This window comes from Brachyhypopomus gauderio, chromosome 11, assembly GCF_052324685.1.
Source record: "Brachyhypopomus gauderio isolate BG-103 chromosome 11, BGAUD_0.2, whole genome shotgun sequence".
NCBI classification, from domain to species: domain Eukaryota; kingdom Metazoa; phylum Chordata; class Actinopteri; order Gymnotiformes; family Hypopomidae; genus Brachyhypopomus; species Brachyhypopomus gauderio.
In genome coordinates this window covers 7,591,197-7,605,292 of record NC_135221.1, presented here as the reverse complement: position 1 = coordinate 7,605,292, position 14,096 = coordinate 7,591,197, and the positions used below count along the sequence as shown (strand labels likewise).

The following is a 14,096-nucleotide window of genomic DNA, read 5'->3' as shown; positions in this document are numbered from 1 at the left end:
ATGAAAATGAACTGAATCGGACCATAAATAAGGTCCCACATATGAAGACCAAGATCACGTTTTCCTCTGGTGAGGCAGGGCTGAGGTAATTGCAGCCTGATCCTTGGCCCGGGGCGCACGGAGCGCCTGCAGCAAGAATTCTTCTTCATGTGTCCTGTGTTATTCGGGGAGGAACACTGGCTCCACCGCACTCTCACGCTTTTACCAAAAGACCTAGAAACAGAACCGAGGCAAAGGCACGATCGATCTCATGTTTTAAAGAGGGCGAAGATACAGTTTCAGCTATGTCTTCCAAGGTAAGGACGCAGGCTTGGGTCCGTGTGTAGCTTTTGTGGAAAGTGTCTGACTGCGGTCTTACACCTCCGTGTTAAACGAGTTTTAAAGCCACAGCGACCTATACGGGCTGGTTCCGCTGTCTTATACTACAAGATTTAAGCGTCTCGTAAGGTTCGGACGTTTGGATTTTGTACGAAGGACGTATTAAGTTGAAATCTAGGAACGCCGAAGAATTGGACTAATTTTGCCAAAGTTATTTCTAAAGGATACGAACCCGTCCACAGTGCGCAATAGGTTCCTGCCCAGATTACGTTGGACAAGCTAAAATGTTTGAAACGGTATGGGAGATTTTTTGTTATACTCGAACATGTATTTTGTAAACAGGTTATGGTTTCATGTGCCATCACACCGGGTACGTAGTTAGAAAGGCGCTGGGGGACGGTGTGTTCAGACGCAGAGTGAATTTGATTTCATACGGAGAGAGTTGTAGTTCACACACTGAACTCCGCTTTTTAATGCACACGTTGAGTCGCTCTTTCATATGTACAGCCTATTGAAACACTCATTTAATTCGCCTTTTAAAACTGTAGAGGTTGCGTTTAGAATTAGTCCACCTCAATTGTGTTTTTGTTTACATATTACATGATTATTATAATGTATAATTAATATAGATTGCGTTTGTCAGACCGTTTATAGCCATATTCAGTAGTATTCAGTAAAACATCAGTGGACGATCTGACCAGTACAGATTTTAGTCATTTCATTCCGACACACTAACCTGCTTCAAATGCAACCAATTTCAGCTGACTACTTTAAGAACAAAAGTCTAAATTCTCTTTGTGTGTCTGAATGGGTCATGCACCGATGCTTTTAAGCTTTAACCCCAGAAGAAAAGAATGAATGTACTTTGCCTCAAGATTTCTGCCCCAAGTTAATGAGGCTAAGAGGGCTTGAAGCATCTGGTTAGCACGGGAAGGCCCGGCTTTTCTTCCTGTTAACGTGGTGTTACTGGGCAGCTGTGACAAACTTAGACGCAATGAAAGTGAGCTCTTGAAAATGACCTGACAGGTGTTTTTAAAGGAGCCACCATTATCTGCTCTCTGATGGACCAGTGAGGTGTTGACTTATGTTTCATACACTTTTATGCAGGTTACAAAATTGAATACCTAATAACAAAGATTATCTTTAGTATTATGGCCATCTTAACTTGTTTTCTTTACTAGCAACATCTCAGCTGTGAATGTTGATTTATCTCAGCAAACTCTCAAACTGATGAAGAGTTGGGGTGTTTTCAAACTTTTCAGGTCACACACTCATTCCCTTTAATTAGGAGTTTACACTCTCTGTATCTTCCCTGGAGGTACACACCTACAGTACGATTCATCTCTCACACAGACTCAAATTCTCTCTCTCTCTTTCTCTCTCTCTCTCTCTCTCTCTCTCTCTCTCATTAATCAGACTCATACTTTTCTCCCCTCTGGTTTACTGAAAAGGGGGAGCAAATTCTCTTCATTTAAAGTTGTGCCACTAATTCCTAAGTGAAGTGCTGAGCAGGGCAGCGGGGCAGATGTAAGAGTGATTTCCCCAGCAGCGGGGCAGATGTAAGAGTGATCTCCCCGGCTCTGTCAGGCCAGGAGCAATCCTTCAGCGCTCAGAAAACCCGCCCATGAAAACAGGCGGTGCTGCGAGCGGTGTTTGGTGCGCTGTTCTGAGGGTGTGTTCTGGGTGCTCGTCCGCAGGAGGGAAGAAGCATGTCTCGTCTCTCTCTGACTCGCTCGCCAGTGTCTCCTCTGGCCGCACAGGGGATTCCTCTCCCCGCTCAGCTGACCAAAGCCAATGCGCCGGTCCACATCGATGTGGGGGGACACATGTACACGAGCAGCCTAGCGACCCTCACCAAGTACCCAGACTCAAGGTAAGGCACCTTCCTACGGTGCACCTCTGTGCTGGGAGGTTAACATAAGTCAGTCTGATTATATAGCTCACCAGCTGAAGGCGTCTGAATTTTCAAACGCTATAGCTGTTTTCAGTCCATTGAAAGTTGAATGGGATTACCAAATGCCAGGCTGTATTCCAAGAGGGCATTGTAGTATAATTTTAGGTTTTGAAAAGTTAGATTTCTGAGCAATGATATACCGAGACCATATGTTTTTCCCTTCAGACATTAGAGAAAAATGTCTAAAGAGAAAAAGACATTAGTGTCCGAAACTTTCTACTGTGCAAAAGCTGACGTATGCTGTTTTATGTTTAATGTCAGTTCTACGATGTCTGATGTCTATTATGTTGCATTTGGTGATGTGATGTATCCAGGATGCTGTGCGCTATCTATAAATTATACTAGATCCGGACATCCTGAACTGCTTTCAGTATTGTGCAGATATCAGCAAGGTAGAGTGACATTGAACACTACCAATAAAATATCCGTCTCTACCAAGCCCCAATCTAATTCAGGATAATGACAAGGGTACCAAAACAACGGCCTCTCCTCTTGTGGTGTAGGGAAATTCCTACCTGCTGCGTCGCAACCTCAAATCCTCAGAGGTGACGCTGATAATTTGCTCCCCAAGAGGGCAGAGAGGAGAGGGGGCACCACCTGCTAGAGGGGAGGCCAGAGTGAGGGGGGGGTCTGCACACATCTGTGCACAGCAAGGCCTGCTCTGATTTAATAACGCAGATAGAGAGGAAAGAGAGGGAGGGAGAGAGGGAGGGAGCGAGCGAGAGGGGAGGGAGGGAGGGAGAGTAGGGGGAGGGGAAAAGCAGGCAGCATTTTAATTGCTTTCGGTGGAAAAAAAGAAAAAGAAACAGAGATGAAAAACTAAGATTGCCTGGAGCTATATGGTGAAATTCTAACTGGGGGAACTGCAAGACCATATGAGAAAAGAAGCACTGCGGGCATAAAGGGGGGAATTGGTTTTCTTATTAAGTGTTTTGCATCAGTTTCTAGAATGAGAGAAAGAGAGAGAAACATGAAATGAAATAGGAACATCTTTGCAATGACAAGATGTAAGTTGATTTAACACAAGCGCAGAAATAGCACAGGACACGATTCCTAATGTTTGACCTCATTTTTTAAACCAGGTTAAACAATAAAGCTTCGTTATACTCGCTGTCTTTGCTTTGGCTTGAACAGTGTTGACTACCATCATGCAACAGTATTTACGGATCTTTAATGGATCTGTGTGGTGACCAATATTTCCAATGCTGTGTAAAACCAACACGACGTTGGTTCCTGCTGTCTGACCTCTCTGACCTTTCCCAGGATCAGTCGTCTGTTCAACGGCACAGAACCAATAGTTCTGGACAGCCTGAAGCAGCACTACTTCATCGACAGAGATGGGGAGATCTTCCGCTACATCCTCAGTTACCTTCGAACCAGCAAACTGCTCCTTCCAGAAGACTTCACGGTACATTTCTGGACACTCACATACTAAGAACAAAACATGGCGTTTCTTCATTGCCCCGTTGTTTAGTAGTTTGAATGCTGTTTCTAACTTGATTGGAATGAAGGACTCTAAATTTGTCATGATGAAGAATCATAGCCCATTTAAGACAGTACAGACTGTACTGTTTCACCCTCTGTGAAATAGCTCAGCTGTTTGAGTGTGTCTGTGTCAGGGAGATCAATCCGGTTGCGTAATCGTCATCACAACCCCCTGGATTCATAATGTCTAGCGTTGGCTGCAAGATGTTTTTGGGGATGGCGTTGAGCAGTGTACAATCATAGACAGCAGCTCCAAGTCGAGAAAACACACAGAAAAATCAAATCATTACATCCCATTACCTTCAAGCCTTCACAGTTCAGACATCACTCTCTCTACACACCCTTCCCCAAGTGCAAGCTGGGAAAAATGCAAATAGCAGTGAGTTGATCATCATAGGTAGTCCCGTCCAACTGCTGCAAGGCTTCACACCGCCAGGCGCATGACTCTCTGACACACAGAATTCACAAGATCGATCTGCACACTCACACAACACTTCCAAAATGTCACCTGCTGACTTTGCCCGATGAAACGGTTTCTGAGGTGTTTATTTCCTTAGATACAGATGTGGAATCCTTCCAAAATCCTCAGTTTTCTCTGAAATAACTTGAAACTGACTAAAGTAATTAGCATCCATCACTGGTTGTTCCATATTTAATAAAAAATTAAGACTTTTCATTTGATGTTCGATTTAACAGAATATTTTAAATAATAAAAGACTTGAAAATGGCAAAAATGATGGGACCCATAACCTAAATGTTGTTGCACAGCGATCACTGTAAACAAGGAATTTCTGAAGCTCTCAGTGTAGCATGTGCCACTGTGGACAGCTAGTCGGGCTAGTCGGGCTCTCTCAGTCTCAGTCAGGTAACTTCTCCAGCTGTCTCAGGTGTGAAGGATGCTGTCTGCAGACTACGTATTTCAGCTCTTTATAAATGCTCGATAGAACACAGATCAGGGCTTGTAGAGAGAACACACAAAAGCCAAATGTTTTGTTCTATGCCGTCTGGGTGATTTTAGCTCTGTGTTTCGGGCTAGTATCCTGTTGGAGAAGCCACGACTTGTGACTGAAATAGAATGCCTTGATGGTTTTGAGATTTAAGGCAATCAGACACTGGTTTACATCAACATTTCAGACTGTTTGTCTTAGGAAGTTTGGGCAGGAAGTGTAATGACAGGCGTTTAGTCTACCATCTGTACTATCAGTCTCTTCAATCTAGGGTCAACTTTCGTCTTGCGGTCTTGTTGGCTACAGTCCCATGGACCTTAATAACATTTAATAACATTTAATAACATTTGCAACTGTAGTCACATGAGCATCAAGATGCTTGAATATGGTCTTAACCTTTAACATGTCATGTAAGAATTTTCTATGGGCTATAATTTCCTCAGAAAACTCTGCATTCTGTGGTCCAAGTGGACCACACGAATGGTGTGGTGGACACGATCATACCAAACAGCAGAGTGACAATTCTACATTTAAATAGGTTGAACAACAGCTGATTAAGATTAAAGAGATGTGTGTGTGTGTGTGTGTGTGTGTGTGTGTGTGGAAGACACACACACACATAACCTAGAATAGAACTTGCTCGTCAAGAATGAGCCTTCCAGCATCAAAGGTTTGCATTGTCTACCACACACTTCAATGAGAAGGTTTTCTCCGTAGCGACATTTACTGCTGGATTAGGTTTAAGGACATGCCTTGGAGAAGGTTCAACATACCTAAACCTTACGAGAGACCTGGGAAAGAATTCCACCGACATACTTATATTTCCCTCGGAATGAAGCTGAGCCTGCAGGCCCCGAAAATCTCAGCATGCACGCTGTCAGCATCAGCATGGGTTAAAGAGTGAGAGAGAGAGAGAGGGGGGGGGGGTGATGGAGGGCAAGAGACGAGACAGAGAGAACAGGAAAGAGAGAGAGGGAGAGGAAGACGGGAAAGGAGATGGAGGAGGGGGGGAGAGAAAGGGTGAGAGAGGAAGAGAAGCAGGCCGGGGTGAGGCCAGGGGTAAGCGAAAGCAGTTCCTTTTGCTGTGGTAATTATTAAAGTGTATAGAGTCAGAGATGCTGGCGCCATTGTTTGCTGTGGCGTAGCCTGCAGTGAAACGAGGCGTTTGTGCAGGGCGGAGGAGACGAGCTTTGTGGGGATGCAGGCAAGGGATCACCGTTACACATACACATTACAAAGCTTAATGACAATGAGAGCAAAAGAGACGAGAGACATTTTCTGACCTTTACACCCCGAGCTGAGATGTCTTCCACCGACAGCGCTGGGACAGCTACAGTATCTTCGAACATGTTTGTATTGTTCCGGCTCTTTTATTCGCCCATATTCATGTCAGGTCTTTTCTGTCTATTGTGAAGCGTGTGAGTTCTCGTCGGTGCTGTCAGTGCGAGGAACCGAGCTGCAGTGCCATCTGGTCTAGTGGGAGGTGAGAGGGCTGGGAGGCCGTGGGAGCTCCAGGGTGCTCGCAGCCCCAGGGGGACACGGGCAATCTGTGTTCCCAGAGCAGAGCGCCAGCGTCTGGGGAGAGTCCTGGCACTACAGCCACAGATTCTTGTCCTGGCTAAAGAGAGGTCAGATGGGTCTGAAAGGAATAGGTGGCAGTAAAGGAGTTCAGCTAGTGCTAAACTCCTAGTGCAAGGTCAGATTTAATACATGCAATACTGTAGGCCCACATACTGTTTTGAGTTTTAATTCTACGTCAGGCAAATTTCTTTCAGTTTTCAATCGTTTAAGTTGTATGAAACACATTATAGTGAACCGAATTTTCGCACCATCATGTATGACAGCGTAGATTCACCACTCACTGTTCCAGAGCGTTCACTGATGGGTCTTCTTCTCAAATCCGTCTCAAGTCCTCGCTGGCACCCATCCCACCATCTCCCGCCGTCTCCTCCCCCACCCCCCCCTGTTCTCACGCTCCTCCTGTGCCGTGTTCGCAGGAGTTCCAGCTGCTGTATGAGGAGGCGCGTTACTACCAGCTGAGCCCCATGGTGAAGGAGCTGGAGCGCTGGAAACAGGAGCGTGAGCTACGTAGAGGCTGCCAGCCCTGCGAGTGCCTGGTGGTGCGCGTCACGCCCGACCTGGGCGAGAGGATCGCCCTGAGCGGAGACAAGGCCCTCATCGAGGAGATCTTCCCCGAGACCGGCGACGTCATGTGCAACTCCGTCAACGCCGGCTGGAATCAGGACCCCACGCACGTCATCCGCTTCCCGCTCAACGGCTACTGTCGACTCAACTCCGTACAGGTGGGGTCACACATACTCTTGCATCACACAGTGGCCCGTTAGAGATGAGAACGTGTCAGTATAAGTTCAGTTTAGGCGATTGTGTCTGGTCCAGACCTGAAGTGGCACCGGGGTTCTTTTCTCAATATTTGTAACTCAAAGCACAGCGGGCTTGATGATCAGATCAGTTGGAGTTTTGGGGTTGGAGGAGGTGATCCACTGAGGCGTGGAGCGCTTGAACGGTGATCTCCACCTGTGCTTCACCTCTCCGTCACTGCCTCCCCAGCTCTAACCTGCTCGTTTTCAGCTCATTAGGAATTTGCTAATTGCCTACATGTCACCAGGCATCTTGGGAACCCGGGGGGGTGTGGGCGCTCTAGTGGGGTTGAAAGGTTCACTCCAGGACGCACGGCGATCACACTGACACGGTAACGCGAGTTAACGTTCAGGTGGTGGATTTCATGCTGAACGCAGAGGTGATGTGAGCGATCACACGTTTGGTTGAAAGCGTGAGACGCTGAAGGAGTTGGGTGGGATGAGTGCACCGAGATGTGAGCGGTGTGTGCTTTCTTACAGGAAGAGCTGGAGACGTGGTGGGCGGGGCCTGAGGGGGGCGGGGCCTGACTGGGGGTTGGGGGCGGAGGCTGCAAAGTTGCACTTCTGCCCCGTACCATCGCATCCGCTTACCTGTTTCTAATATGCTGTACGCCAGGCTTAATAGAGGGATACACTGCCCTGAAAATAAGTGGTGAAGTAGAGGGGAAAATTATATGCATAATTTATTTTTAACTCGTCTTCAAGACAAATCTCTTCTTTAAAAAAAAAAGTCCTCCAACATATCTGTGCCTCGAGCGTTTTAAACACACATACTACATTTTTAATACCTACTTTGGTTTCTTTAAACAACCTAAACTGGTTTATGCTACTTTCTACACTTACTTAATTGACTTACAGTATATGTAATGGGTGCATCTGCTAACAGTGCTGCCTTCCCCCTTTGGCTAATCTCGCTAGAGGTGCAGGGATTTTATTCCCGCCCTCGTCTGTCATACGAGAGGTAAACTCACCCAGTCGTGAGAAAAATGCAAAAATGTAGAGGGAGAGAGCATGAAAGATATAGGGAGGAGGAGGAGAGGGAGTGTGGTACAGAACTCGTACAAATATAGAGGTTGTGATGCAATTATCAGACCAATGAACCAAACCAACGTTTCTGAGCAATCAGTCCGAAATAAGAATGTGGTTCCTGCACTTCATCCTATTAAACAGGGACTTATGGGTAGCTCATCATTAAACTGTCTCCATTTTGCAGTGATGTTTTTTTCTCCTTGGTTTATGTTCTTTATTTTAACTGACACTCGTAAACGCCATGCTGTTGGTGCTAGGCCTGATCTGCCGTAGCACAGTCAACACATAATGAGAATTCATTTCCACTGTAATACAGCTTGCTGAAATTCTGCCAAAGGTTTTTTATGCAACATCCAGTGTGGGGATAAGGATGGACATTTTCTCAAGACCCTCTGATTCGAATGAATTATAATTTTTTTATTTATTTTTTTGGAGGGGAGGAGGGACTTTTATCTGGCTGTGTTGCCTTGGGGCCAAACTTTCATTTTCATGTGAAGCACACTTGAAAGAAGTGGAGAAGTAAGTGAATACTCAAGGCTGCAAAAAAAAAAAACCTACAACTACTCTGGCAGATAAAACGTGCAGACCGCGGCTGCGTGAGTGACGGACACAGAGCGGGTGTAGCGGGTGTAGCGCGCGCTGGCGGACGGTTCTGACAGCGTCAGATTACGCACGCGTTAGGGCTCGCAGGGAAAAGACGGCGTGCTTCAGTTTAGCTTGTTGGGGATGCTTCGTGTTTGACAAGCCCATCAAACTCCAGTAAACAGCTTTCAGGGGAAAGGTTGAACTCTCTCTCATCTTCTATGGGCTGTCTGAAGAGTAAATGAAAGGGTGAAAGATGAAATATAGATAAAAGTATTGTCAGGTTATTGTCAGGTTTTTAACGGTTTGGTTTGTTACTAGACAAAGCTATGGGAAAGAAGTTTAATCTGCTTATTGGGGTGTTTTTGCACGTTGCTGTACGGCTCTCGTGAATAACTGATATGCTCTTGTCATTGGTCATGGCTTTAGAATGGCAGGTGCAAAAATTCAGGGGTCATGGGAATCATGCTAACATTAGCTTTGCCGCTCGCGCGTGCTTGTCGCTAACACTCCTGTCCGCTGCCCTTGGCAGGTGCTAGAGAGACTGTTCCAGAAGGGCTTCGCCATGGTGGCTTCATGCGGGGGAGGCGTGGACTCGTCCCAGTTCAGCGAATACATCCTGAGCCGCGAGGACAGGCGCGCTCACACCCTTCACACGCCCATCCGGATAAAGCAGGAGCCGCTGGACTAGGGAACCCCACACCAGCCTGCAGCGCCTCTGCCGGGCCGGCCCAAAAGACCGGCGCTGGACAGAGAGGAACAGGCCCTCCGCCGGCTTGACGGACCTTACTCGAGCCTGTGAAGATGGAACTCTATCCAAACACGAGCGAGAAACCCTTTGACCTTATTGAGACATAAAACTCAGTTAAGGGACACCTGAAAAACAAAAGTCTCGGACGAAAACAAGTCGCATTCTGTATATTTTCGGTCTTCCACACGCCACTACACAGTATTCGGTCATCACCTCATTTAGCGGCTGTGTGTTTAACGCAGGAGTCGGTCCTGACTTCAGCATCCCTGTACCAGTTGGGAAACATAACGCTCCCATGATTGTCTCATTACATAAATGTGGCCAGCTGGCCTGCAGATGCCGTGATGGTATGTGAAGTGTGTGAGGGGTGAGCCCAACACAGACGTCACGCCAGGTCTGAGCCAGCGAGAGGAGGGCGCTGTGTTACTAAGTTACAGTGGCCGCTTTTCCGTTTCAGAAGAACCCGGAGGTGCACTGTGTGTAAAACGACAGCAGTCTATCATTTCAGCGAGGGGTCCTTCCCCCTTTCACTTCAAACTGTGTCAGCAATGATACTTTCTCCCAACAATGTGTAATTATATAGAAACTCATAAAAAACCCCCCCAGAAATCCGCAGATTTAAGACCATGGCCGTGTGCCAGTGAGACAGCGTGTGTCTGGAGATATACAGTCCCTTTGCATCTGGGATCTGTCACACAGAGCAGCGTTAAGCAGGGGAAGTGAGAGATGACCCTCTAAAGGACGCAGGGTGTGATGAGAGACCCACTTTTAGAGCACAGAGACTGGGAGTTGCTGGAGGTCCTGAACCTACTAGAGGAGGCTGGGGATTAGTGCTCCATGAGGTCCACGTCAGGGCTCAGGAGGAAGACACGGGTCAGATGGGAGCCAGCATCTTCCCTGCACACTGCCTGGAGTGGAGGTCACAATCCTTCAACTAGACCCCCCCCCCCCCCCCCCCCACACACACACATACTCACACACACACACAGGCCCAGTCTGAGGGAGGGAGCAAACTGTAGAGGGTAATTGAGTGGCTGGAATGGGAGCAGGTGATGCTTGATGTGTTCTACAAATGCACATATGATGTCAGTGCTTTTGTTACGCTCTCCTCTGCGTAGGCTCGTCACAGGGGCAAAGGTCATCGAGATGGCACCGTTCAGTACAGGAACAAGGCCCAAGTGGTGTCTCAGTACTATAAGCACAGAGGGATGGAGAACATGTTATTTTTCTTGCCGTCCAGTAAAGGTGAAGCTGTAGTCCTGATTACTGGCCTGGCCCTCAACATTAGTGGACCCCCTCTTGCAGAAACAGGATTTTGGAATTTCAAACAGGCCACTGTCAAGTTTAGGTTGCAGTTTTCTCAATTTATCACAAAAGAAATCATGAAAGCCATTTAATTTTGTTGAACGCTGAAAATAAGCCGTTTCACAGACCCACCTGGTTAATGATCAGGTGGGATCAGATAACTGAAGATCGGGACCACAAAGATACCACAGAAATAAAGATCTTAATTTAAATGCTGTTCTAATGGATGTTGTCAAAATGTTATTACAGTAAAGTGCAATTGTATATTATTTAAAAAATAATTTTGTTAACGCATAATTATTGTAGTATTGCAGGCATGCGTTCGCTATCCTTTTGTAATCGGTGTTGATAAGATGGACTTTTAATAAACTGTTGGATTTTTTCCTAATTTCATTCCCAGAAGACCCTGCTTTTTTACTTTCGTTCATTAGAATTAAGTCAGTTTGATCCGAGCCCAAACACAGAAGCTGAGATCTCCCCATGAGCATAAGGTCACGTAGGCAGGTGTGACGACAGCAGTGTTATCCATGAGAAGGGAAGAGCACAGCAGTGTGAAACAGCTCCTTCCCTTTATTGGGGGGCAGGGATAAATCAAATCAAATATATTTGTATAGCACTTTTCACAACACATGTTGTCACAAAGCACTTTACAGGATTTACAAGGTTAACAATACTATAGGATATATGGATAGACAAAGGAAAAAGTCAAATGTAGTAAGGACTTTTATTCTTTTACAAAATAGTACAAATTTCATAGAGATGAACACTTTCAAACCAATCAAACATTTTAAAACTGTTAAATTTACCAAAAAATATAGTTTATAATAGATATATGGACTTTGTAGACAATACAACATACAAATAATCAAAGACCCACTGACCCACTAACCAGCAACACTCGTCTGAGCTCTGATGTGCAGAAACATCCAATAAACCATCAAAGGCCAAAGGAGGCTGTGGCCCGATTCTGCAGGATGAAAAGTTTCCGGATTATGTTGTTCTTGCCAGAAAAAAAATGAATTCTAATCTAATCAAAAGTCCAAGAAACCCACTGAAATACAACTGTCTTGTCCGGCTGAAGTCAACCCAAAAATGCACTTTCACAATTTTCAGTTGTTTTTGAACTACTCCAAATTTTTCAAAAAGGTCTTATTACCGATGTGTTCTATTTTATTTATAAAATTTATTTTTTTTTTTTTTGGATTTTTAAAATTCCAGTGCAAGACATTAAACTTTGAAAATCTCAAATCTTCATAATCTAATCTGCTGTGGTCTGACCTGCCTACTGTTCACCAATGACAAACGCTGTCAGATGAACCATTCTCCTCCTCCTCATGGATAACATTATGGTAGCCTCATCGTTATAGCTGGCTACATGCCATTTTCCTACACCATATTTCTTCACAGCATATTTACTTTACACAGCCACCCCCAAACACACACACACACACACACACACACACACGTAGTGTGAGAAAATACTGTCGATGAATTTAAAACGGCACCCCATTGGATGAAGGACAGCAAAGCAGAGCACCTTCATTTTGCATAATCTCAAAGAAACATGATCAGTCTAAAACTACACAAACCATCATCTTTTAGAGGTATCAAAGTCATAAGTTATTAAAATATTTAATAATTTGTTAGCCTGCCTAAAAAAACAAAACAAAAAACAAAAAGACACACACACACACATTTACACTTCCAGTGTCCATATTGCAAATGAGGCGAGTTACAAATGCAGAATTACCTTTAAACATAAAACCAAACATGATCCGAATATAAAACAAAAACGAGCCTTCTCCTCCATGGCGCTTCCTTTACCACATACCCATACTGCAAAAAAAAAGGGAAAGCAGAGGAAACAGAGCCGTGTGTTACCCACAGTCCTCTCCTCCTCCGTGGCTTTACCATCACTCGCTTCCTGAAGCTGCAGCGTGTGAAAGCGTAACGGCCCTCTCTACTGTTACGGTACAGCGAGGGTCTCTGAGGACGTGTCCCAGCATGCCTGAAGGCACGGAGTAAGATGCAGGAGGGGTGTGGCAAGCAGGCGGGGTGGGCGGGGCCTCTCCGAGACGATGGCCAAAGCCCCTTCTGGGACGCGCTCGCGCCCCCTACGGGCTGGAAGTGGAGCTGCGGCGGGCGCGGTGATGGGCGAGGGGCGGGTCCTACTTCAGCAGGGCCTTGTAGAGGAGCATGGAGCGGGCCGTGGCGCGCTCCTGCTCCAGGCAGAAGATCAAGTCCCTGAGGGTGACCCGCGTGATCCTCCGGGCCGGCCGCAGGGACGAGGAGCCGCCCTGCGGGACCGTGGAGCTCCCGGACGCCTGTGGGAGAACGCACACAGGACACATCAACACTCCACGCTCACCTCCTGATGAAGACGCAGACGCTGTAGCCCTGCTGTTTCCACTAGCCGGACCCTTTATAGAACCACCTGTCTGGTACATCTTGTATCTGCACCACCTGTGTGTGTGTGTGTGTGTGTGTGTGGCACTCTAGCCTTTCTTCAGCAGTAAATGTTCTGAGCACAGGGCCGCTTTGCTGTGACACTTTTAAAACGCACGTGTAAAGAGATGAGCTGCGGTCCGCAAGTGTGCACACATCCATTTCAAATTTGCAACAGATCTCCAGCGAATTAAACCAGTCTAGACTTCTCCGTTACAGCGATGGCTCGATTTCAGGTGTTTACTTATTTTTATTCTCAACGTGATGATCAACGTTTGATGCGTTTGGTGACTAGACACTTCCTCCGACGGCTTCGAGTCCTTTTAGCCGGAGAGGAGGCAGCAGCCGGCATGTCTAGAGCGGCTTTAGCCTGCAGCTCTGTAGCCACACCTGTACATGAAAGAGCGGGGCGTCTGCCCGGGGCAGCGGGGACACGCCCTCCCCCGAGCCAGCGGCTGCTCGTGGCAGCACAAAAGCCGACGCCCACTCCTGTGCGAACAACACCAAAAACTGGCCAAGAGCAGCGACCGGGAAGCACCGAATCTGCGGGCCTACGCACGAGGGTATCAATCAGCGCCTAATAGCGGGAGCACGGGGTGTTGCTGGGAGTGACGGTGCGACGGTGTGTGTGTGTGTGTGTGTGTGGGGGGGGGGGTCCTCACATCCCTTTGTAATGCTGTTCAGGTGAGGAGGGGCGAGAGACACACACATGTATCGTGTTTTCACAGGGGTCTCTGGCACGACATCAGACAAGAGCTTTTGGGCTTGGGGGCCCACAGTAGTTGCTCAGTAATATGTATATATGTGTGAGAGAGGAGAGGGAGTGGGAGAGAAGGAGAGGGAGAGGGAAAGAGGGAGAGAGAGAGAGGGAGGGATGGAGAGAGGGAGAGAGAGAGAGAGAG

The 14,096-nt window shown here is 46.8% G+C and overlaps 2 protein-coding genes across 4 annotated transcripts in view; one reads left to right on the top strand and one right to left on the bottom strand.

Moving 5' to 3' along the window:
* On the top strand, positions 1-11,142 carry kctd15a (potassium channel tetramerization domain containing 15a). Of its 2 annotated transcripts, none has more exons than XM_077021579.1 (5): positions 1-296; positions 2,016-2,191; positions 3,536-3,680; positions 6,702-7,007; positions 9,226-11,142. In XM_077021579.1, the coding sequence occupies exons 1-5, from the start codon at positions 285-287 to the stop codon at positions 9,382-9,384; spliced, it is 798 nt and encodes a 265-aa protein (XP_076877694.1). In that variant the 5' UTR covers positions 1-284; the 3' UTR covers positions 9,385-11,142. The 2 variants fall into 2 exon arrangements, with proteins under 2 accessions (XP_076877694.1, XP_076877695.1); XM_077021580.1 differs by lacking the exon at positions 1-296 and adding an exon at positions 322-614.
* Positions 11,143-11,458: 316 nt separating this feature from the next.
* The window catches only part of LOC143526852 (transcription initiation factor TFIID subunit 4), a 28,144-nt gene continuing 25,506 nt past the window's right edge, over positions 11,459-14,096 (bottom strand). For both annotated transcript variants that reach the window (XM_077021571.1, XM_077021572.1), the window contains exon 15: positions 11,459-13,073. In XM_077021571.1, the coding sequence (XP_076877686.1) occupies positions 12,918-13,073 (156 nt within the window). In that variant the 3' untranslated portion in view covers positions 11,459-12,917. The remainder of the gene's footprint in view (positions 13,074-14,096) is intronic.

Bases quoted from the DNA above. Each gene is read 5' to 3' on its own strand.
- kctd15a (XM_077021579.1), top strand. The intron at 3,681-6,701 runs GTACATTTCTGG...CCGTGTTCGCAG, and splicing joins TCCTTCCAGAAGACTTCACG to GAGTTCCAGCTGCTGTATGA. The intron at 7,008-9,225 runs GTGGGGTCACAC...TGCCCTTGGCAG, and splicing joins GTCGACTCAACTCCGTACAG to GTGCTAGAGAGACTGTTCCA.